This window comes from Larimichthys crocea, chromosome XI (genome assembly GCF_000972845.2).
Source record: "Larimichthys crocea isolate SSNF chromosome XI, L_crocea_2.0, whole genome shotgun sequence".
NCBI classification, from domain to species: Eukaryota; Metazoa; Chordata; class Actinopteri; family Sciaenidae; genus Larimichthys; species Larimichthys crocea.
Window position 1 is genome coordinate 9,019,148 of NC_040021.1, and position 23,931 is coordinate 9,043,078.

A 23,931-nucleotide genomic window follows, 5' to 3' on the forward strand; every position below is an offset into this window, starting at 1 on the left:
CAGCTCATTTACTTATTTAAGACAGAGGAATGCACATCTCTCAATAAAATAATTCCTAAAGTTTGTATTTTCTTTCTGTTGCTGCAGTATGCCCGTGCTGATGAGCTGGAGAAGTGGAGAAAAGATCATCTAAAAGCTGTGTCGGCCCTTAAAGAGCTGCTGGACACAGCAGATGACAAGCTCAACGCTCCTGTCCAGGTGTCTTTCCTCAGTGTTAGAGCCTTTCTGCAGGACGTGGAGGTGAGAAATGCTCAGCAGGTCTCTGTTTCTCAGATCAGTAGGTAATGACGCACAAGTCCCCAATTAGATCACTGATTCATTTACATTTGGACTGTATAATGAGCTTCCTGTGGCTCATTTCCAAAGTGCATCACAGCACGTTTTGACAGACGTGATTAGAAAATGGCCAACTCCCCAGACAAAAACACACCAGAGAAAATAATGTCCTTCTTATTGAACTTACACTCTTAAACTTTTGATAAAGTTTACTAAACATTTCATATCCCTGCTGTTTTGAAGTCAGACCTACAGACAACTATGTTGAGTTGATTCCCAAAGGCATTTTTTTTTATGAAAGTGTATTCAGTGTAAGAATACCAAAATGACCCTCCACATCTCATCTCAGAATACCAAGCAAAAGGTTGTTGCCATGGAGACACAGTACAAGTTGGCTGCCCGCAGTGCTCAGCTCCTTGCCAAGGATGCGCCACCGGATGAGGCTGCCAGGGTCATGGCAACTATGGCAACAGCCAAAAGTCAGCTGAGTAAGGTAGGTGTCATTTAAGTCTCAAACATGAGAAGTGGCATGAAAACTGTCTCCAGTCTGGCTTCGAGAGCAACACACCTAATGTCTTTTTTAATATTCTTATCACACATTGTCGCTTTGTGTGTCATTGTCTAATGGCCTGTGTTAATTGTCTCCAGGTTAGAGAGCGTTGTCCCTCCCTTGTGAGGGAGTGTCATGCCTTTCTGCCACTGTTGGAAGAGATGGAGAAACACATGACTGCTTTTTACCAAGCCCTGGAGCGGGCCAGTCGTATCACTTCTGCTGCTGGAGAGGCAGACACACAGACGCAGAGCCAACAAAAACAAAAATGGCAGGTAAGATACGATGACAAGGGTCTTATTTTAGTAGTTTCTGCGTTGCATCATGGATATATCAACACGCTTTCCTATTTGTTTCCACAATTTCCCTAAGGATTTGTTGAACCAGCAGCAAAGCTGTAAACGCTGTCTGTCAGTGATCGAGAGGAATCATCACACCCTGCAGAGGGCGCTCTCCAACAGTAAGGTGCTCCGAAACTTCGACCTGTCCGTGCTGCAAAAGAGAGTTGCTGAAATACAGGTCTCAGCACAGGTTCGTGTTAAACAGACATCTATGCATACACATACCAGAAATGCCACAAAGGCATTGAATTACCCACAATGCTGATTATATTAATGAGATTACAATAGCACCAAAACACCCAGGAGGCAGCAGTGCAGATTAGACTTACTCATGTGTATTCATGTGCTTGGTGTAGGACAAATAATGTAATTACACTATATTCCTGAAGAGACTAATTACAATCAACGCCATCTACTGTCCATCCTCTTAGGCTTTGCTGAAGGAGGTTGGGGAATGGAGGAGGCAGGAAGAGGCCAACAACTGCCTGAGGAGGAGGTTTGAGGAATCAAGGCTGGAGCTGGAGAGAGTGCTGAAGAAAGCTCAGGGTTGCTTGAGAGAGACTGGAGACGCTGAGGAATTACTGAAGAAACACAGCGTAAGATAATAAATGTAGCCCTCCGTCTTGTTCATGAAGAGCACCGATAATTTCCGTGGACTCTTAATTGCTGCAGTAATGTTCAGACAAACAGCTACAGTGTATAACACAGTCTGCCTGTGACTCATTTATATGGGGAAAGTTGAAAGTATATAAGTAGTGCTCATCTTACTACATTATTTCTGTTCAGTTTCCACTTTGTATGTTTGTCCATCTCAACATTTTAATCTAAAATGCTGATTTAAATCGTATTTTTTTATCTGCACAGGATTTTTTTGCTCAACTGGATCAGCGGATCCTGAGCGTGTTCTTAAAAGCGTGTGATGAGCTGACTGACATCCTCCCAGAGGAGGAGCAACAGGGACTGCAAGAAACTGTCCGCAGGCTGCACAAACACTGGAAGGTCAGGGGTCAACATGCTTTAACACTCTCACTAATTACTGTACATCTCTCGAGGCGCATAGCCGATACTTCATTAGCTTAACCAGACAGACCTTCGGCTTTGATAGACTTCCCACCAATGTGTTTCCAATTAACCTGTACTAGTTCAATTTAACTGCGACCCTCTGAGTGTTGACGTGCAGCCACCCTAGAGATTAATTGGTCTCTGACAGTTTCAGAGATGTAACGATATGAGACTGAAAAACATGTTTATTATACAGCATATCTCATCTACTGTTCTCTATTTTTTCCACAGGATATCCAGGGCGAGGTGCCATCTCACCTACTCCGTCTAAAAGTGGAGGTGGAGAGAAGTCGAGTGGCTGTAATCATACAAGACTGCAGGGCGGAGTTGGGCAGAGAAATGCAAGCCCTGTCTGGCACCTGCACCAGCGAGCGTGTGATCAAAGAGCACAGAGTGAGCCTCGGATTTGGTAGAAACTTGAAGCGGACTAAACCAAGAGTGGCAGTAAAATAAAGATAAAATCACTTAACGTCATCTTCATCAGTTCAACATTTCTTTCTCTTATCTCCAGACGTTTTTCAGGGAGCGCAAACCTCTGACTTTGTGTGAGAAGAGGATTAGAAACATGGAGGATCTGTGTCATAAATTGCCTGACAACGACCCGGCTTATCGAATGCTAGACAGCACCAGAAGGGTTGTAGAAGAGGTTACGGAGCAAATCAAGAGCACCCACCTCAAGCTGGAGCAGCACCCTGATAAATGGAAGGAGTGGAATGAGAGGTAAAGTCCAACGACATCTACGACATCTTAAAGTCTGACTTTTAAATCACTCAAACCGGTTCAAAGCAGTTGTTTCTTTTTGCTAGGTTCTGTGAGCTTTCTGATTGGCTCTCATCTCAGAGGAGGCAGGTGAGGCTCTTGAGAGAGACAGCGAGAAATTCCAGTCATCAGGAGCAAGTCGATGCTGCTGTTCAGGTGAGTTGGCACATTTATTTGCTGCTGTAGCAGCAGAGATTAGATTATGATTCAAACCACAGTAAACCTGCATTCCTTCTTTTGTTTACACCATTTCAAGACACTGCAGGAAGCAATAGATGCCCGAGAGGAAAACCTGCTGTGGCTTAAGAGCCGTCTCACTGGGTTGTCTGATGTCAGCTCTGAACTGGAGGTCCAGAGACAGAGGACAGCCCTGGGCAAACTCTCAACAGACCTGCGGGCACTCTTTTCTTCACTCTGTCAGGTATTCAAAGATACCCCCCAAAAAAAAAGTTTTCTCAACAACAGTCTGATTGTCTGTCTCTGTTATTCTCAGTGGGGAGAGGAGGGCTCTGCTATGTTCCAGTACGAGGAACTGGGGGAGGAGGTGCGTGGTGCACTGGAGGAGGTTCTGAGAGCACGAAGGGAGGTTGAGGAGCAGACCAGCAGAATCCTGGAAGCTGAGGGCCTGGAGGAGGCCAAGCAACTTCACCTCATTCACCAGGTGTGTATAGTGAAGAAGCAGGAGAGTGGTGATGTGAACTGTGAGCAGATATTTGATTAACACAAGCATCCACACAAGGGATACATCAGATGTCACTGAAATTAGTTGATTAACACACATCATTGAGCACAGGACATTTTAGTGGGTTCAAATTAAACAATTTCTAGTCTCGTAAATGTCTGTTTTTAAATACTTAGCCTTCTCAGTCAGTTACCTCCAGTGCTCCAGTGGCTTAACTCCCTACCTTGCTGCAGTGATGCTCAGGTGTACTCCAGGTGTGATTACAAAGGAAACTTCTGGATCAGACGTGAAAGAGGCTTAAAACTTTCAATCAGACAGGGCAGAAAAACAATGTTCTTCATCACAGTGTTGAATTAGGATATACAGCATGTAGCTGTAAATTTAATTTGTCATCTGACTTGCTGTTTTCTTGTGTTTGTTATAGCAAAATCTAAAGCGCCTGCATGCTAACAGGAGAGATGCTGAGCTTCTGGTATCTCACTGCCGCCAGGTGCAGAAAGGGGAGGGCCTCAGTCAGTCTCTTCGGGAGCTGGAGGGAGCTTTCAGAGAGGTCGACCGTAAATCAGGGGCAAAGGAACACAACCTGCAGGTAGCCTGAGCCTGAATTTCTCTCACATGTTGTTTGTGGTTTGCATGTGTGGGTGTCCACACAAGCCCCTTTGGTGATCATTGATCGGTCCATGTTAAACCCTAACCAGATATTGATTCTTATGTCGTATGTTAATGTTGTTTGTGTCTGTTGTCCTGGGATTTGTTTATACACTTCTATCATGGTGCTCAAATTGATCAGAAAATCAACATGTTTCTGCATGAACATGTTTGAGATGCCTGGGGTGCACAAGTTCATTTTCATGTGGAAAAACACCATAAAAGGCCTGATCATAAATCCCTGATGAATCAAAGGAAAGGTTTCACTTGAGATGGACCAGTGTTGAATAATTACATAGAGAGAGATATTGATGGTAGAAGATGCACAGATACAGTAGAAGGTGCATTGTGTTGTCCCAGGCTGCGTGACTCACTTTTTCTCAGCTGGGTAAATTGACATTTCAGGAGGCATTTTTCACGCAGTGCAGTATTTTCTGCATGAAACTCAACCCACTTATGTTTCTTCATCATCTCAAGGCAACTCTGAGCTCCTGGCAGAATTTCGAAACCGAAAGAGAAACAGTGTGGAGGTTTATCAGTAACGCCAACAATGAGCTGCACAAAGAACTTATTTTCAACAGCCTGGACAGCCTGAAAACTGAACTGGAGCATAACAAGGTCTGTATGTACAGACATGTGTGTGTGTGTACGTGCATATAGTGTATGCTCTGTCCTTGCTTATGAAATATATTGGCTCCGTTCTTGCCTGTAGGAGCTTCTCACGAAGGTTGAGGAGTGTTCTGTGCGAGCAGAGCTCCTCTTGGAGAAAGCAGCAGATATTCAGCTTGGTCCAAAGAATCACACTCTTCTGCTGCAGCAGGCCCAGTCCACCAGAGAAGCAGTCACACAACTTCACGACCACCTCAACAAGAAGTATGTCCTATCCTAAGCCTCCCTTGATAAGCCTAATGAGCATAATTATATATTTTACTGACATGTAGTGTCTGTCTGCTGTTCGAGGCGCTGTTGCGTGCTTGTTTGTAGCTACGGTAAACATAGATATGCCTGATTTTGTGTTTTCCAGTGTCGTCCAGTTGGAGATGATGTGTATGTGGTGGGAGCGTTTCAGCAGTGAATCAGAGGCCTTCTCTCTGTGGATCAATGAGAAAGAGAAGGAGCTGGAGGCTGTCAACTCCACCTCCTCCTTAGATCCTCTGGACAAACACATTAGCACAGTGGAGGTATGTTTTATCTCATTCATTCTTAAAATTTCATTCTTTACCTTTTTCATCCCACATGTTCAGGTTAGTCCTTCAAAGGACAGGCAGCTCCCAACCTTAAACATGACTGCACACTGTATAGCTATGACTTTTGCACAACTCCATCAATAATCCTCTGATATTCACAAATAAATATGCATCATCCACACATTTCTTAGTAGCTCCAAGTGAAACGAGTCAAAATTGCTGTCTGGCATTGAATCTGTAATGTACAGTGTCAGTATGGCCTGAGGGTTATTAAGATTAAGATGAAATAAGATGACATTTTAATCTAACCCCAAGGGGAAATTGGGTCGGAGCTGTGGCAGAAGACTGGGGTATAGAAAATAAATTGATCATATTGAAGGAAATATAATCTTGGCTTGCCAGACTTCAGCTTTGTCAATCCCACTGAGGTTTGGAGAAAAAAAAAAATGTCAGGAAAAATTTGGCATAACGGGACCGGAGAAATCCTGCGGCAGCCTTTTGATAAGTTGTCAGTTTGAACACACTTGTCTGCAGAAACAGCAGAGTCAGTTTTTTTTCCTACCCAACATTTGAGCTTGATTTTTTTAGACCTCTATGAACCTGATGAGACAACATTTATGGCAGATAAAAGATAAAACATAACATTGTTTGTATCATGTATCAGGTCAATTAAGAATAGCAATGTGTTTTGTTCTCCCATGCTTTATTCCTCTGCTGTTACATCGCTACAGGCTGTGGGGGAAGGTTTAGAGGAGAGAAGGGCAGCTCTGGCCCACATGGAGGCAGACTGTGAGGCCCTTTCAAGGTTTGTGACCCCCGGAGAGGCTGGACATATCCGGGCACGACTGACACAGATGAGGCGCTGCTGGGAAGAGTTGAAGGGGAGAGTGGAGCAACTGGGAGGACAGCTCAACCAGAACGCCACATACAGGCAGAGATACAACGATAACCTTGAACAGGTATACAGCACCACATGATGGAATAGTTTGGTACAGACATTTGAATCAAGACTTTGCAAGTGCAAGTCTGTACTTTTTTTTGTTGTCATTATCAGGTCAAGAAAACGATGAGTGACCTTGAAGAGAAGCTGGACTGTCCAATCACATACTGTACATCATCATCTGAGACCTACAAAGGCCTTCAGGAACACATGGTAAGAAAAAATACAAAGAATGCCTTAATGTTGTGTTACTATAACTATATTGGATTCATGTTCAAGAGTTTATTTTGTAGCCATTGTGGTTTAATATCCACAACAACATTTCTGTGTCCTCCAGGAGGTCTGCCAGGCTGTTGAGCAGCTCAACCCAAGGCTGATGGCTTTGTGTTCGGCCATGAAGAGGCTTGGAGAGGGCAGCCAGCTGGAGGAAGAGGTGGCGAACCTGAAGAAGCAACAGGGAGAGTTCATGGGGAAAGCTGCAGAAAAGCAGTCTACATTAGAGACTCTTCTAGCACTGTGGCAAAGGTAAACAGTAATGTCTGTGTGTTTTCACACAGGAAAGTACTGTATCTGCAAAGAAACTAGAGTGCTACAGTGAAAAAACAACACTACACCTGTAAATTGATAAGAAGAAGAACATCAGCATCAGTGTTAACCTCATCTACAGCCTTACTCAGCAGTCTGCTGAATATTTTACCATATTGAATACCCAAGCATGAGCCAATAACATGTCGACAGAGAGACTGTAGACACAATATAGTCCCAGAAGTGTTTCTGCCTCTGTTATTGTGTGAAAATCCCATTCAAGTCCACAGGAGCATACCTAAGATTTGATGCCTTGCTGGGCTGACAGGATTGCTCTGTACCTCTAGCACCTAGAAGAGGTGTGTTTTGGTTAGGAGGAATTAATTTACTGTAATGTACTCTCTCTTTTTTTTTGCTGACTGTCAGCTCTAGCCCCTGCTCACACCCGTATCTTATTCTGATTGTATAAACATAGCTATTTTCCCTTTTATTGTGCATATGCTCTTTATGCTAAATCCTCTGTGCCAATTTCCTTTTTTATTCCTCGAATCATTCCCTTATCTCAGCATGATGTAGAGGACCGCGATCTTGTCTTTGACGCAATCTGTCTGTCCCTCCCGCCTGCCATCCCCTTTCTATTCTAATAACATGCTTTTATTATCGCATGCTTATCACACAATAGACTTCCCCTGGAGCAATTATTTCTTATTCAGGAGAAAAAAAACTAGCTGTTTGAAGTGCTGGAGCTTTGTTGCTTGTTTTTTAGTATTAACCAGCTAGTAACTCAATTATATTTCTACTGCTTAACTTCAATTTAGTAATGTGTGTTTATGTGTCTGTGTGTTCCTCTGTAGTCAAGCTCATGTCCCCCCCCTGCAGGTGTATGTATAAGAGATTACTTACTGCCGAGATATGGTTGCCCCATTATGACCCTGTCATTGATACTGAGGCTTGGTCAGATAAAAAAAAAAATACAGTATGTCACTTTGTGTGTCATTGAGTGTATGTAATTGAAGATCACAGGCTGCTGCTATCAATTGATTGTTGGTAAATAATTTATACATTTTCAGAACAGGACTTCATTTCGTTTGATTGACCTTTTTGCCTGGTGTCACCTCTGTCTTTACAGATTTGAAAAGGAGAGTTCGTCCATGAAAAGCTGGCTGGACAGGTGTGAGTCTGTTTGCCGTCCAGACACTGACCTGCTCTCTGCAGACAAAGTAAAGCTTAGGAATGAACTATTAAATGTAGAGGTATGTCATGCCACTAAGCATCTGTTTGCATTTAGACTTCTGGCTTCATGTTGAGTGTTTATCCATCCTTTGCAGTTTAGTTTTCTGACAATTTAATATTTAATATTTATTCGCCTTTTACAGGAAATGCAGAGGGAGACTCCGTCCTATGAGGCACTCCTTAATGGTCTCGTGAATCTCGGGCTGTGTCTGTACCCCACAGCACCCGAAGCTCGTATCCACGAGCTTACTGATGATCTCAAACAAATACAGGAGAGATGCACCTCGATAAAGAACAGCATATCACACAGGCAACTAAATTATTCATTATTATTAAGTTGTTAGCAGCCTTTTTCCAAGTCAAGTTGTTTGTTTTGTTTAAATCTCATCGTTTTGGTCCATGCTGTCTCCTTTAGGCTTGAACTGCTGAAGCCTCAGTTGGAGCAGTTGGAGCAGTTTGATCAGGCACTGCTGACTCTGACTCAGACGAGTGAAAACTTCCTGTCTGGCTTGAGAAGTTCTTCCCAGGTTGATATTGCTGATCTTGAGGTTGCAATTACCAAGCTGAAGGTGCGAGATCAATAATTTGCTGTCAGCAATGATGTCTTTTATAGGCTCTGTTTATTAGAGCAATTACAGTAAGCAAGTTTATATCGATTGCTGTGTGAGCTTATACAAATTTGTCTAATCGAGTCTAATCTTGTTGCAGGAGCATGAGGTGCAACTACAGGCACATGCATCGCTGAGAGAGAATCTCCAGCAAAGAGAGTCCTCCCTGCTTCTCTGTTCCACCCCAGAGGCCCAGCAGCAGCTCCTGGGCTGGAGGGAGGACTGCCTACAGCCCCTCAGTGAATCCCAGCGTCTCCTGCTCCTCCGTAAAGAGTGCCTGACTGAGTTAAAGACTTTTCTTGAGAAGCATGGAGCAGCAGCTAAGGCCGTGCGCTGTCTTCATGAGGCAGTGGAAGGCAGGGGGAGCTGGGACCGCTCCAAAGCTGAGGAGCTGCATCGTGGGATAGGGGAAGTGGCTAAAGACGTGGCCAGGCTTGAGGCTGAAGCAGTTGGGTTAGATGGGCAACTAAGCAAAGCACACCTTCACCTGTGTGGAGCTGAGTGGCGAGGCTCCAAAGATGTGAGCCATCCTCAGGGAAGAACATCTTGCAGGGGACAGGCAGTGGCCCTCACAATGGCTTTGGAGGAGGTTCAGAGAGGGGTGGGATGGAGGCAGAGTGAAGCAGATGCTTTGGCGGCATTGTGGAGCTCCTTCAGGGAGAGGAGGGAGGAGGTGATGAAGAATTTGAAAAAACTGGAGGATGAAGCAAGGCAAGAGGGGGCCAGAGAGAGCTCTGTACAGGCCTTCCAAAACAGGTATGTACATGGTAACCAAGAAAGAGGGGACCTTTCATTTGACTCATCTTAAATAGCACCACATTTCCATCATTTGAATTAAAAACCAGCTTTTACTGAATCAATTTGACATACAACATGACAAGACACCTCTGTGAAAACATTTGTTTCTCTTAAAATATATATTTGAATATACTCGCTTTCAAATGCACCTGTGAGCTTTTGATTCAGACGCCTATTTTATACAAAACTCCTCAAAGACAAACAGTACATGAAGCCAAACCATATGGATAAAATGGACAAATCCATTTAAATTTGATCTCCTGAAAATGAGATATATTATGTTGGAATCAGACAAGTAATCCTCATTGTTTTCTTTTGGATCTATCTCTCCCAGGCTGCGTTTCTTCGTCCAGCTGGAGGATGAGCTACAGTCCCTGCAGCATTCCCAACAGTGGTTAGAGGAGAAGGGAAGCCAGCTGGCCCACAGAGACAGTGAGCTGGCTGGGGAGGCTCTCAGGGAGGTAGCACTGGTGAAGACAGCCTGGGAAAACGTCAAGACTCTGATCACCAATGGGTAAGGAGGGGGAGATGACAGAGAGAGATTTTGACTTATTGATCTAATTTAAATTCCTTTGCTCCGTTTGTTTTTGGGCCGACTGTGTAGATATAATAATTATATGAAAACAGTTAAACAGAATCTGTTTTTTTATCGTTAATCCACTGCCAAGTGGCATACCAAGTAGCAGCCTTTACCTTTTTCCTCTCTTTCCTCATGTAGTCAGGAACAAAGTGGAGTTGTGGTAGATCTTCTCCGCCAATTCCAACAACTGAAGTCGACCCTCACCACTGTTGTGGAGAATGCTCAGGCTGTTGCTCACAATCTGCCTGACCACAACCATAACGCTCAGGAGGCCAAAAGGACTTTCACACGAGTCAGTACCTTTTTGTTTTAATAATTGTTGACTTTTCTGCTTTTTCTTTTTAAATCAGGGATATGATAAATAATATTTGTAGCAATGATTCATACATAAAATACATGTCATGGTCCACCAAACTATATTATCAGGACAGGACAATCATCATCCAAATTATTGTGTTTAGATAACTTGTATATAACTTGATGATCTGATTACTTGGATTTATTTTATTTTATTTATTTTAAGAACCAGAATAATTTTCCCAATCCATTAAGGAAATTTTAAATCACCAAAGTTGAGGATTTAAAGCTTTCACTGGGCAGTGACAGTTTGTTTTTCTTTCTTAAAATCACTGCACTATGTAATTCTGTGATTACTGATTTGTGCAAATCAGACTGTAATGTGCATGATTTTTTTATATTTAAATATTTTAAACAATCAGAAATTGCATTAAAATCATCAGTTTGTATAGTAGCTCTCCCTCTAGTGGTGATCTGTTGTCACTCCTTTTGCACTTTTCTCTGTCCGTCCAGCATGAGACGGTCCAGTCCGAGCTGAGAGACAAACAGGAAGACATGGACCAGCTCATCAGCACAGTCGAGGACCTGCAGAGAGAGCTGGAGAAGGTTCCCAACTCTAATGCGACCTCCATCCAGAAAGACATGGAGACGTTAAGAGACCAGTGGCTGGAGGTGAGTGGTACTCGATAATAAATCCTAAAGCTACCTCTTTATACATGGTGACATAATATTTTCCTTTCGTGACATTAATGAATCGTCCTGATCCTGACATGGTTCTTCATGAAATTCCAATTTTACCCTGCACTGGAGCTAAAATATGATAATGACTATTTGTGGTGTTGTTTACTGTCAAAAATCAATTATGGTATCCACCGTACAGCTCTGCTCTGTTCTTCTTCTTTTAATGATATTTACTTCTGTCTGTTTTTCCATTTTTTTCCATTTTCTCCTCTTGTGGGATTTAGTTGGCTGCTCAGCTGTCACAAATGAGACAGAAATATAAACAAGTCTAGACATGTTATCTGCCTTTCTGTCTCTCTCTCTCTCTCTCTCACTTATCATCCACACATCTGTCAAACCAATTAAGTCTCATTTTCCTTCCATCTCCTCAGTAAATCACAATGTCCCTTGTTATAGAGGGAGAAAACTAAACACAAAGATGGGGAGAAATATCCTCTCCTGTTGATTGCGATGTATTCTGTTCTGTGCTCAGATATATTGCTGCTGTTTCCTTCAGGTCTCGGAAAGAATACAAACCAACACAGAGAGACTGGGCTACTGTGTAGCCCTGTGGGATGACCTTAAGTCCATGGAGCAGGATGTTAACCAATGGACCGCCAACTCCATCGCTGATCTCACCGACAGTGTCACCAATCTCAGTGATAAAGAGCAGACAGAGGCGCTTCTTGCAACCTTTCAGGTCAGAGTACAGTGGACAGTCTGCATGAGCGATCGTATGAATGACGGTGGTGGTGGTGATGCAACGTTCAGTTCATAGTGGGTGTGATTTAATTGACATGTCTGGATCTCTGATCTACAGGCTGAGGTGGAGAAAAGAGAGCAGAGGTTGGATGCCCTGCAGGAGAGAGTGACAGAGCTACAGGAACGAGCCAGACTGCAGGAAACCCCGCTGCAAATGCAGGTGAGAATGATGCAGAAGAGAAATATGGGAGGATACTGATGATATTATTATAGCAAAAGAATATTTTCTTAATTTTTCCTTAGGCCAGGTATAATGTTACACCAAGGATCTGATATAATGCACCCAGAGAGGTTGTTTTAGGCTGTTGTTTTAGGTGAAATTGATAGTACTATGGTTTCATGATTGTAATATTCGATGTAGTACAAATCTTTAATTAATTTTTGTAATATTTGTTTTGGGTTCTAGGTCCTGGAGTCAGACCTGAGGAAGAAAATGTCCCATGCACAGGAGGTGTACAACCAAGCCAAACACACTCTGACCTACTTCAGTTTCCAGAAGCAGCGACTGGAGGACCTCATGTCCCAGATGGCCGAGCGGCTGAAGGCAGTCGAGGGTTCATTATCTGACCTTACTGAAGCTACTTCTCCTGAAGACATTGGTACAGTTAAGGTATGACACTGTCATTTCCTATGATCTGAGGCAAGAAGACAATCATTGAAGAATTAAACCTATAACACAGAATGTAGAAAAATAATCCACAAAAAAAGTAACCACACAGTTGTCCTCTAAGTATTTCTATTGCTTCATACTAGCTATTGTGCCACATAACGATATATTAGGTGAGTATTTGTATGGTATATTTTAAACACAGTGCTTTACATAAGGTGAAGATATTTATTGGACCACATTTAAAAACACGAATCGAATAGGAATAATCAATTCAAATACATATGATAGAATTAGATAAGGAATAAAATAGAGTAATTATTATGCTGAGCATAGCATAAGTAGAGCCACTTATGTACACTGACTTCGGGTATAGCACTTAGCAAATACACGTACCGAGAGGCTTCTCTTTAAAGACCTTTTTACCTGATACTGCATTGATCCCTGAAGACAACTCAGCCCTCACTTATGACTACTTATGAGGTCAGGCTACACAACCTCCATCCACTGAGCTGAGGATGCAGTACATGTGGCTGTCGCTGCTCTTTCCACCACCCTGTAGCCTTACTTATGAATATGCATAAATCATGTCTCCTTATTTCTCTCTGCTTTTCCATTTAAAGGACCTGCAGAGCATTGTGCAGCAGCAGAGGGCAGACATGGACTCGGCTAGAGATGCCCTGAGTGCCCTGTGCAGGTCTCATCCCTCGCAGGAGCTGTCATGCCTCTCCTCTGACCTCACCTCGATTGCCAAGCGAACAGAGGCTGTAGCTCAGCGCTGTGCCAAGACCAGGGGCAACCTGCAGGATGAGCTACAGCTCCACTTCAACGGTAAGAGATATTAATGTTTATTGTTATTTAGATTTTGTGGTGTTTGATTTAGCCTGAAAAGTGTCTGTTTATTCTTTCCTAGAGGGCTTTTTTCTTCTTTACCTCCATCAAATACATCAAGTGATTTATGTAACATTAACAGCAATCAGGGAGCCAATATGACTTCGTCCCTTAAAGGAGAAATAAAGCACTTACAATCTCATAATCACCCAGTCAAACAGTGCACATCTACATGATTCAATGTCGTTTGTTCATGTTGGTGGTGCAACAGATTTAGTGTTGATTATCCTACATTTTTCCCCAGAGCACGCTCAGTCCGCCCACTACAATCCACACTCCATTGACACACACTGTCTGGTACACCGGTGCGCTCTCATTGCTCAGACACACACCTGTGCCTCGGAGAGTAATGTCGCTCTCGTCACATCTGCTCTCGAGGGAGTCATTTTGGGCTTGTTGGCAAGGCAACCCAGCGCTGCACAGCATTGACACGCCCACACTTACCCATCTGTCTCAACACATTGCCTCTCTCTCTCTGTCTCTCTCTCTCTCCTCCTTCGGGTTTCTTTACTTTTAATCTTCTTTGCCTTTATTTAGCCACTCATCATTGTTCCTCAACTTGTCACCATATATCTAGTTTGCTTTTAGTTTAGCTGTTCTTCCTGTTCCTCAAAGCAGAGCTCGTCCAAGACTTCCACCTCTGGCTGGCAGATCTGAAGTTGGAGCTGAAAGAATGCGCTAATCAATCAGGAGATGTTGCCATCCTTGGAACCAAGTTGCAAAGACTAAAGGTACTGTGATATATGATGCTTTTATAATGTGTTTCCCGTGGTGGAGGTGTTGTAGTTGGCATTGTAGTAAGTTCACTTGTTGATACTGGCATGCTCTCAAACTCTGATACACCAAAATGATTTTATAATGAATTAAACAGATTAAAACAAGTAATAATTATATCATAATAAATATTTAAGTTAATATTTAACAGGTGTTTCATATTTTCCATGTAATTTACCATATTCTAGAAAATCATTAATAGTATTTAAGTCTAGATCTGAGGGCTCTTTATTTCTCAAAATTAGCAGGGATGTTTTTTTTGTTTTTTTTTATTTGCAACGTGTTCCTCCTCCTTCATCCACAGATATCACTCGAGCAGACATCAGAGGGTGAGGAGCATCTCTCCCAGGTTTGTGAGGAAGCCGAGAGGCTCCAGCTCCACCTTCCTAAAGCTGGAGCAGCACAGGTCCAAGAGCATCTCCTGACCTGTCACAGAGAGTGGAGGAGCTACCTCGAAAACAGCACTCAGAGCCAACGAGACTTGGAAGAGAGTATTCACCTACTAAAAAAGTAAGTCACCACTCTCAGGTATTTATGCAAAGGAATTTAAATTAAATGGAAATGTGCCTCACCTCACCTCCCCTCCGCCTCTCCTCTCTCCGTTCTAGTTTTAATGGCTGTGTGGAGGGTATAAAAGACTGGCTGAAGCAGATGGATCTCAGCCTCAAGAGTGAGCCTGTTCTTGGGGCAGAGAGCCAGCAAGGAGCCACAGACACCACAGAAGAGCTGGAGAAGATGGAAAACCTCCATAAGGAACTGCTTGCAAAGAGGTTTGTATATGTGGGTGTGTGAGGCCATATGTTACATGTTACGTGGGCTGTTAAATATGCTAAACAATAACATATTATTGTCTTATATAAGGGACTCCATCGAGCGTCTCTGCCAGGAGGCCCAGTCTCTGTCTGAAACAGGCCGTGGGTCAGGAGGAGAGGTCAGAGTGACCGGCCAGCTCCAGATGGAGCACCAGGCCCTGCTGAAGGCAGCCAGGGAGAGACTGCGAGGCTGCCAAGAGAGCCAGGCCTTTGGAGAGACCCTCCAAGGGGTTTGGGCCTGGCTGGAGGAGATCCAGGAGAGGCTGGGTACAGTAGACAGCACCATGGGGACCAAAGAGCAGTTGGAACAGAGACTGGAAACTGTGCAGGTGAGAGCATGTTTGGCTTGTAGACTATACATATCTGTAATTTACATTAAATATTATATACAATAAAATGCATGAAGTGTTGTTGGACTCTTTAAAAACGCACATTTGTATTGTTTTTTTATAAATCACTTTACTTTAATCAAGCTTTTTATCATCTACTGTTCTGAACACAAGAGGGGGCTGTTTGCTTGAGAAAGTATTCATCCAACCTCCTGATGTCTAAATCCAGGTTGCTCTGACCCCACTCTGTTTGCACAGGACATCCTGCTTTTGAAGGGGGAGGGTGAGGTCAAGCTGAATATGGCGATGGGTAAGGGTGAGTTGGCCCTGCGGAGCTATGGAGCCACCGGACAGGAAGTGGTCCGCTCTCAGCTACAGGAAGTGGAGGATGCGTGGGCCACACTGCTTGTGACGGCCATGAGCTGCCACAGGTAGACTGCTCACCTTGGTCCATCACCTGGATTATCATCTGATGGTTTATATTATAATGATTTTAACTTTATATTCTGTCATCATTTCATTGTTTAATTGAGTTTACAGAAACTGGATAACTTAACTTAAAATATCGTTCAACCATGTCTGATTTTTGATTTTTGATTTTTTTTTTAATGTACCATTGAAACAAACACACACACAACCCTTAACAAACACACACACAACGTTTTAGAGGCCACTTGCCTGTGTGCCAAAAAATCCTCTCTCTTGGGAGCAGATTATTTTCACTGTGATAGATTGATGTCTCAGTGCCATTAATTACCATTAGGTTAAATACATAATGAGAAGTTTTTGCCTCATTTTGTAACTCTGATTGATGTGTCTGATTTAGTGCGTTCTTTTCTATGTGTGTGCGCACGTGACAGCATGCAGCGTGTATTTGTGTGTGTGTATGTGTGCTTAATTGAGCAATTATGGCCCCTCCTAGAAAAAATTGATCTCATTAGAGACTAAATGGTGGATGGCAAACAGTGGGTCACACATGGGGTGTGTTTGGGTTTTAAGGGGAAAGGGATAACAGGAGGCGACGAGTAAGCAGGTGAATTAGAGGTGTGTGAGTGTGTGGATATTGGCGGCATTTGTACGTGCAGGGGTAACAGATGGCAAGGAAAATTGTGGGTGTGTATCTGTGTCCTTGTGGGTTTGAACCTCAGAATAAAAGAAGATAAAGGCACTAAGCCATTATTGCAGACAATTTATCTATTTTGGCTAAATTGTATCTGTATATTTTTTGTCTTGGGCATTATGTGTACAGATTTTACGTACCAAAGTAACCAGATCGCATATGCATTTGTATAAACATGTCCTTGTCTTACTCAGAAAAGGAAATAATATTATTACCTTTGACACATTTTTATGTGTGATATCGCTTGCAGTAGTCAAAATCAGTAGTATTCAAATGAATGTGTCTGTTAGACAAGAGTTTAACATCCACTAAACTGTGTTGTGCTGTTACAACATCCAATCGATGATTTGTAATGCTTTTAAACTCACATGTTCAAAATGGTCCAGTCACAGACTAACACACTGATCTCCCCTCCAGTCGTTTAGAGTGGACCGTGTCACAGTGGGGAGGATACCTGGAGAGTGCTGCTCAGTTGCGGTGCTGGATGGAGGCGGTTGAGCGGGAAGTTTGTGCCCCTCTAACCCCCCAGCCAGGCCCCAGAGAAAAGGCCTCTCATCTAGAGAGACTTAGAGCCCTGCTCGCTGATCTGGAAGACCACCAGGTAGCGCTGTCCAGTCTGGAAGAGAAAGCCAGAGAGCTGTTTAAGAAGACCGGTGATGCCAGCTTTAACCATGGTGCCCGCACCCAGCTGCAGGTGCAGTTTGATGACCTCACAGCCTTGGTGGAGGTACAAAAATATCTTTGAGTATATTTAGTAAAAAGACATGAAACCCCTGAGATTACAAACTGAATAAATGCATTCCTATTTTAATCATCGTTGACTGTTTGTGTGTCTTTAGGAGAGAGTGCGTCTAGCACAGGCTGTGGTGTTGGAACACCAAGAATACCTGGAGGCTGTGAGGGAGCTCACTGATTGGCTCATGACTGCTGGAGAGGAGCTCCAGCATTGGTCTGATACATCAGGAGACTCTGCTTCCATCAAAAGGAAACTGTCAGAAGTGAGGGTAAGGCAGGGTGGCGATACACATAGAAAAAAAATCCTCCGCAGATACTGACTGACACTTCTTTTGTTTTCTTTGTATACACATTTGTCAAGATTTGACAATTGGACAATTCATGAAAAAAAAAAAACCTGACCATCCTCATCTATACATCGAGAGATAATAGGGCACCACATCTGACAGGTGACAAGCCTATTGTGCAGTAGAGTGTGCATAGGTGTGCCGTTATTATTATAAATTGACATTATTGTCAAAGCAAACTATTTTACTTTTATCTGACCTTCAACATGTTTCTCTATGCTAACACAGCTTGGTCTCATCGTAATGTTCATTTAGAAGCTCATGCACATAATAACTTCACTGATAGATATCAGAAGATGAAATTTGCACAGTTGTCGTTCATTTATTTAAATATAAGGAACTCATCACCATATGTATTGAAATAATATTACCTCTATGTACATCAGTATTCCACACCATCAAGCTACTTTTGAATAAGAATTATAAATAATACAGTGCATGATTTTTTTTTGAAGCACTATAAGTGTAAACGGCGAGTTAAAACCTGTCATCATAGGCATGCCTCAAGGGTGTTATATGTATTATCTGTTGCTAAGGTAACTGATTGACGAATTATCAGAACCTAATCTAATCTTAATGGACTCCTGCTATGAAGGAGGGCAAACTATGTAGGGAACTGGAATTGGTTCTCAGTTTGTTCCCATATCAGAGCTAAATATCTCCATCTCTCCTGGTACATTTTACTGCCAGTAGTTTTGTCTATTACCGTCTAAGACAGGTAAAAGAGGGTAGCAGTGGAATTAATGCCCAAGCTTCTCCCTGTTCAATAATTCTGCAGGAGAAAAAAATATGTGAGGAGATCTTGATTTGCATTTAAATTTCACACATGGGTCCTAATTATCACATTATAAATGGGAGTTTGTAGAGCCATGGTGTGAGGCCTTTCAGCAGAAGTGGAATTATAATTTGTTGTGTACACAGGCTAGTTTCAGCATTTTTTATTTCCCATTCATGGTCTCAAGGTTAACATTCATACGCTCCTTAAGCAAGCTAAAATGATCAGATGCTGTTTTTCCCCCCTCTTTTTAATCCCACAATGAGCTATCTGCTATCACATCACACTCAAGTGTTTGCTTTTCACACCCACTGCTTTCCAAGTGCTACCTTTCGACACACAATGAGAGATGGAGGCGGAGAGGGCTCGAGATAAAAGATGAAACGAGTAATAGAGAGAGAAAACTGAGAAAGCAAATGAAAATAACAAGACATCAGAACAGACAGTATCAAAGAGGGAAAATAAATAGTAAGTGATGGTGCAAGAGACATAAAATCTATGTAGGCAGCTTTAAATAGAATCGACTGCACATCCAGTGGTTGCAGTTTCCGTAGCCACAGTTTCCGTAGCAACTTTGTCTCCTGTCCACCCTCCCTGTATCTTCAGGAGCGCGTAGAGTGTCGACTGCTAGAGGGCAGAGAGCGCCTCAGCCGGGTGCGTAGGAGCGCAGCGTCTACGGCGGAGCATACTGCAGCGGGTGGCTGTGAGGCCATGGACCGACAACTGGGGGCGCTGTCCCAGGCTCTGGAGCAATGGGAGGGGGCTGCCCTGAGGGCCAGAGACGGTCTAGAGGGGGCCCTGGCCACCGCAACAGCCTCGGAGGAGGAATATGACCGACTGACTGCCCGGCTGGAGGACGAGTTGAAGGAGCTGGATGGACGGCTGAGGGGGTGGAGCCAGGAGCTGATTAAAGCTGAAGGACGGAGCAATGGCGAGGAAGCAGTGGAGGGATGGCAGCAGGCTAAGGTACAGCAGCATGAGATTGAAATAAATGGCAACATCATGTCTGAATTATTCACTCTTCATCAGCTCACAATAGTTTATTTAAAAACGATAAATAATAAAAATGACTCCATTCAGCTGGGATTTGGGTTGGCGAACTCTGATGTGACAGTCGCCTCTGTGCTGCACTGTACCATGTTAATTTTAGAGGAGATGATTAGCATTGTTTAATGGAAAGTACAGGCACACACACCCTGTACAGACACAACATTGCCTGTATTCAGCTGTGATTGCCCTGTCTGTAATTATCCATTCTATTTGTAAATCCTAAAAACAGATTAGTTTGTAAATCAGCTTTACTGGGATGACGAAAGAGTGACAGCTACAATCCCATCAGTTCCCCTTGTTTTCTCCTCATTCTGTCTTCCCCTTCTCTCCCCTCTCCCCTCCCCCTTTTGTTTTGTTTTATTATTTTCCACTATCTCTCTCTCCCAAACATGCATCCCTTCCCCTTTCCTCTTTCTGTCCTTTCACTTGTTTGAACCGAAGTGTACAGTGATGTCTTTCTCGACTGCAGGGGTTGTTTCTTAGGCACTCTCGCTCCTCACCTCCCCTGCCGCTCTGTTTCTAACGACCACAGGATGTTTACAGTGTGACAGTTTCTCCGTATGGCCAAAGCCATGCCGGTACATCCTCAACACTCCTCCCCGGGCTTCTTCGGCCATGCCTTTCTCTGGGTTTCCTCAATTTGGGACTGTCAAGGAACAGAGGAGGAGTCTTCCCCCTCCTCCGCTTCTCTCTCTCCTCCTCCAGCCTGTTTCCTGTATCGAGCCTTGTTTTCGTTACGCGCTCGTTTGTGTGCGTTTGAACCAGTCCTGCGTCTGAGGGAGCTGACAGCTGAATTCCACCGGGAGAGAGCGTGAGAGAGTGAGAGGGAGGAAAAATGTGTGAGAGGGATTGAGTGCGAGGAGTGGGAGGAGGGAGAGAGAAAGAGGAGAGAGAGAGAGAGAGAGAGGAGGGAAGAGAAAGTAGTAGAACGATAGGAGGAGAGAAGGAGAAGAGGGAGAAGAGAGCAACGAGTCCAAGAGAACGGGGAGGGAGGGAGGGTTGTTTATTGGTAATACGTCAGAACGACAGTGAGCGGGAGAGAGTCAGAGAGCCAGAGAGAGAGAGCTTGTACATATTTGATGGGGCAGCATGTCATGACTGTGTGTGTGTGTGTGAGTCCAGAATGTGAGGCACGTTGAGAAGAGCGGGAGAACGGTATCCACAGCTCCTTCCTGACACACTCGGCGAAGAACAGAAATGCTATTGTACAAGCAGCACTGTGAGTATGTGTTGGAGTGCACGTATGTGTGTGTGTTTGTGTGTGTGTGAGAAGAGCATAAAGGACCGAGCCAGGGTGTGAATAGGAATGCCAGTGCACTTATTGAAGGGTGTCATGCAGATCCGTTGGGTGCTTGTCTTTTCTTGACACACACACACACACACACACACACACACTCTCTCTCTCTCTCTCTCTCCCTCTCTCTCTCTCTCTCGCTCTGTCTGAGCCAGCTGGTGTCTGTTTTGTGTTGTTTAGGATATACTGGAGGGCTTGCAGAGCGCAGAGCCGATGGCAGACAAGTTGAAAGGCCAACTGAACGATCTGGTGCGTTACTCCAGAGACCTGGGCTCGCAGTCAGACCGGGTCACTGCGCTTATCAAACAGCACAACAGGTGAGAGGAGTTTTCCTGCTTTACTTACTGTGTGTGTGTGTGTTTTCATCATGTAGCTTTGAAACAGAGCTGAGATTTATTGGTTAAGGCTCAACGTAATATTGTCATTCATCAACTTAGAGCGGTTTTATATCATGATTATATGATCTTACCATGTTGCTGTTCATTAGATTTCTGTTCAGTTTAATGATTTATATCAAGCTGTAATTAAATGTAATTAAATTTAGTTAAGGGATAGTTTATTGGTCGAAGAAGTAAGAAGGTAATAATGGAACATAGCTGCTTTGCATAATTGTATAATTTCCTTGAGTGTTGCATGTATTTGCCATATCATAATATCAAACATAGAACATATCGTTCATTATAACATGATAAATATTTCAGCCACGTCACAGAACCCTGTCATAAATCCAATGGGGAAGGTCCTGCAGAAAATAAGATTTAAAATGCACAAAACAGACATACGTGCATAACTCATAACAGAGGAAATGAATCCAAGAACCACACTAGAAAAAGACCCTCAAAAAACACTCCTCACATTTCTGAGTGGGCAGGTTTAGTGATTAGTTTTTACAAGCATATTTGTGTTTGAGGTGTGTGTGCATGTGTGCATGTGTGTATGTTTGTGTGGCCATCTACCCACACACGGAGTCCTGACGCGAGTCAGCTGGGTAAAGGTGAAAGATGACAGAGAGCACTAGAGCCACCAGTTGCTACGCGACATTTACAACCTTCCCCTCACCTCCGCTCGTTTGCTCTGTTTGTTTTGGTTTGTGTCCTTCTTTTCGGTTATAATTATATATTATAATTTTATGCAAGGCTAAGCGTGATTTGAGGGAAATCAGATACATTAGGACTGTTGGCTTTTCCATGCTGATACATTGCATGCTTCAATCTATTTACTGAGCTCTAATTGCCTGCTATTGAGCCCAGAAGTTAGCCTGTGTTCATTTAGCGCCTGTTTGTGAACACACCATGCGATGCCTTTTCAAAAGAACAGCAGTGCATACAAAAGAGCATGCGTGCACACAAGCATACATATTTAACACATGCACACACAAACACAGACGTCTGCAGTTGTAGAAATAACCTACTGAATTTAAATGAATGTAATAACTTTATTTTAAGATATTGTAGGATAGTGTGAAAGCACTGTAACTACCATTTATTGGCAGACAACCTGAGTCAGGTCAACTTTGGCGGGTAATTGGCTTTGGCAAAACCCTTCCTCTTTCACTTGGCTTTTTAGTCTGTAATAGACTTGGCTCTTGTGCTCTTTGCACCTGTCGTGCAGTAAGCACTGCGGAAAGAAGTGCAAGGAGAGAAGAAGGGTAAAAAAAAGAGAAGATACATGCAGTTTCTTCCTCGTCCTCCTCATAGCACATGCCAGATTTTGTCTGTCACAGCAGAAAAAAGTGCTTCTTCCACACTCATGATATCCCCACTGTGTTACCCTTTCATGCCCTCATTGCATCGTTAAAACTCAAGGGTGTTTGTGTGCATACGTGTGTGTGTGTGTACGTTATTAGACAGTTGTGTGTGATTTTACCTGTTTTCTTCATGCCTCCCTTTGCTTAAACAGCTGCACACCTTGTTTCTCTGCTGTCATATTTTCCAGCAGTTCTTCCATCCCCACCCCCGTCTTTAACCTTTGCCCACTACCCAATATGTATGAAACCCTCTTTTTTCTTTTCTTTTTACTTGTTCTGCCTCATCCCCCATTGTTATTTTTGCATATTGTTGACTGTAAATATTATAAAGAGAGTAATTGTGCGTGTTGTGTATGACCAGTATCCCTTAAAATTCTGTCCATATTGTGCATTCAGTGTCAATGCAGAGAGTAGTGTGCCCTATATTATAATACCTTAATACAGGAGACAGTTGTTGTTTGCCAGTGTTACCACAATCTTTCCCAACTTTAAACATACTGTAGTCGTCATGTGCAGACATTGTAGAAAGTCGGAAGTTAAAAATCGATTTTCTTGTCTGCTTTACTGACCATGTAAAATGTCAAAGCATCCCTTTCAGACTTCATCACCCTTCACTGCAACCTCTGTGTCCATGCCATATCTTCTCCATCTCACCCTTTTTCTTCCAGCATCAATCTGTCATCCCTCGTTCCCTTCGTCTTGTCACCCCTGTGAACTCTTGCCCCACTCATATGTTGCCTCTCAACCCCCACCTACGCAGTAGCCCTTACCACCATCCCCCACTATCCCTCTTTGCCCCAACGCTCATTGCTTCCACTTCACCCACTTTGCCATTTCTCCACCTGCCCATTTCTCATCTCTCAGGCTTTTCCACCTCCTCCTCCATAGTGTGAGGACAGTATGTACTGTATCTGAGCATCTGCACATGTATCCTCTTTGTTTTGACGAGCACATGGGCAGTAGACAGCAGCCACTTCCTCTGGTTGTAACCCTTCTTTCCTTTGTTCATTTAATTAAGCTGGATTTCAGCATGTTAAATCAGTCCTTAACGTTTCTCTTTGCCTCCAGCCTCAGCCTTCGTGCGTCCAGGGAGTGTCAAAATAAGGAGCGTTTGTTGGAGCAGAGGTTTCGTGCGGCCCTGAGAGACTTCCAGCAGTGGTTGGTCAATGCCAAAATCAGCACCGCCAAATGCTTTGATGTGCCACAGAGCGTCGCTGAGGCCTCCACCTCTCTGCAGAGGATCCAAGTAAGGAATATCTTTTTCTCTGCACCGATAATCCTTACATATGTTCTTAAAACATTGTTGGCATAAAACCGTGGTCATGTGCAGGCCTTACTGTGTTGTGTTTTTGCACTGCACATTGCTGACATCACTTGAAAATCGCACTTTTTTTGTTCAGCTGTTACTGCTCTTGATTCTGTTTATTGCTGCTTGAAATGTGATCCTGTGCACCAGACGGTTTTTCCCAGGACACACCTACC

At 43.4% G+C, this 23,931-nt stretch overlaps 1 protein-coding gene across 5 annotated transcripts in view; it reads left to right on the forward strand.

Moving 5' to 3' along the window:
- syne1a (spectrin repeat containing, nuclear envelope 1a) overlaps positions 1 to 23,931 on the forward strand; it is a 108,605-nt gene that overhangs the window by 20,135 nt on the left and 64,539 nt on the right. For 3 of the 5 annotated variants that reach the window (XM_027284566.1, XM_027284567.1, XM_027284568.1), the window contains exons 1-33: positions 2,494 to 2,622; positions 2,741 to 2,949; positions 3,036 to 3,144; positions 3,245 to 3,409; positions 3,482 to 3,649; positions 4,095 to 4,259; positions 4,796 to 4,936; positions 5,031 to 5,191; positions 5,343 to 5,499; positions 6,237 to 6,464; positions 6,560 to 6,658; positions 6,783 to 6,970; positions 8,100 to 8,223; positions 8,347 to 8,513; positions 8,619 to 8,772; positions 8,912 to 9,567; positions 9,944 to 10,123; positions 10,328 to 10,481; positions 11,000 to 11,158; positions 11,724 to 11,906; positions 12,027 to 12,128; positions 12,375 to 12,578; positions 13,199 to 13,406; positions 14,085 to 14,197; positions 14,545 to 14,750; positions 14,849 to 15,010; positions 15,102 to 15,381; positions 15,640 to 15,812; positions 16,919 to 17,228; positions 17,341 to 17,505; positions 18,965 to 19,324; positions 20,883 to 21,019; positions 23,518 to 23,695. In XM_027284566.1, the coding sequence (XP_027140367.1) occupies positions 2,569 to 2,622; positions 2,741 to 2,949; positions 3,036 to 3,144; positions 3,245 to 3,409; positions 3,482 to 3,649; positions 4,095 to 4,259; positions 4,796 to 4,936; positions 5,031 to 5,191; positions 5,343 to 5,499; positions 6,237 to 6,464; positions 6,560 to 6,658; positions 6,783 to 6,970; positions 8,100 to 8,223; positions 8,347 to 8,513; positions 8,619 to 8,772; positions 8,912 to 9,567; positions 9,944 to 10,123; positions 10,328 to 10,481; positions 11,000 to 11,158; positions 11,724 to 11,906; positions 12,027 to 12,128; positions 12,375 to 12,578; positions 13,199 to 13,406; positions 14,085 to 14,197; positions 14,545 to 14,750; positions 14,849 to 15,010; positions 15,102 to 15,381; positions 15,640 to 15,812; positions 16,919 to 17,228; positions 17,341 to 17,505; positions 18,965 to 19,324; positions 20,883 to 21,019; positions 23,518 to 23,695 (6,219 nt within the window). In that variant the 5' untranslated portion in view covers positions 2,494 to 2,568. Of the gene's footprint in view, positions 1 to 87; positions 241 to 625; positions 770 to 924; positions 1,102 to 1,198; positions 1,358 to 1,598; positions 1,764 to 2,031; positions 2,167 to 2,460; positions 2,623 to 2,740; positions 2,950 to 3,035; positions 3,145 to 3,244; positions 3,410 to 3,481; positions 3,650 to 4,094; positions 4,260 to 4,795; positions 4,937 to 5,030; positions 5,192 to 5,342; positions 5,500 to 6,236; positions 6,465 to 6,559; positions 6,659 to 6,782; positions 6,971 to 8,099; positions 8,224 to 8,346; positions 8,514 to 8,618; positions 8,773 to 8,911; positions 9,568 to 9,943; positions 10,124 to 10,327; positions 10,482 to 10,999; positions 11,159 to 11,723; positions 11,907 to 12,026; positions 12,129 to 12,374; positions 12,579 to 13,198; positions 13,407 to 14,084; positions 14,198 to 14,544; positions 14,751 to 14,848; positions 15,011 to 15,101; positions 15,382 to 15,639; positions 15,813 to 16,918; positions 17,229 to 17,340; positions 17,506 to 18,964; positions 19,325 to 20,882; positions 21,020 to 23,517; positions 23,696 to 23,931 lie in introns of those variants that run through there. The other 2 variants (XM_027284569.1, XM_027284565.1) reach the window with 2 other exon arrangements.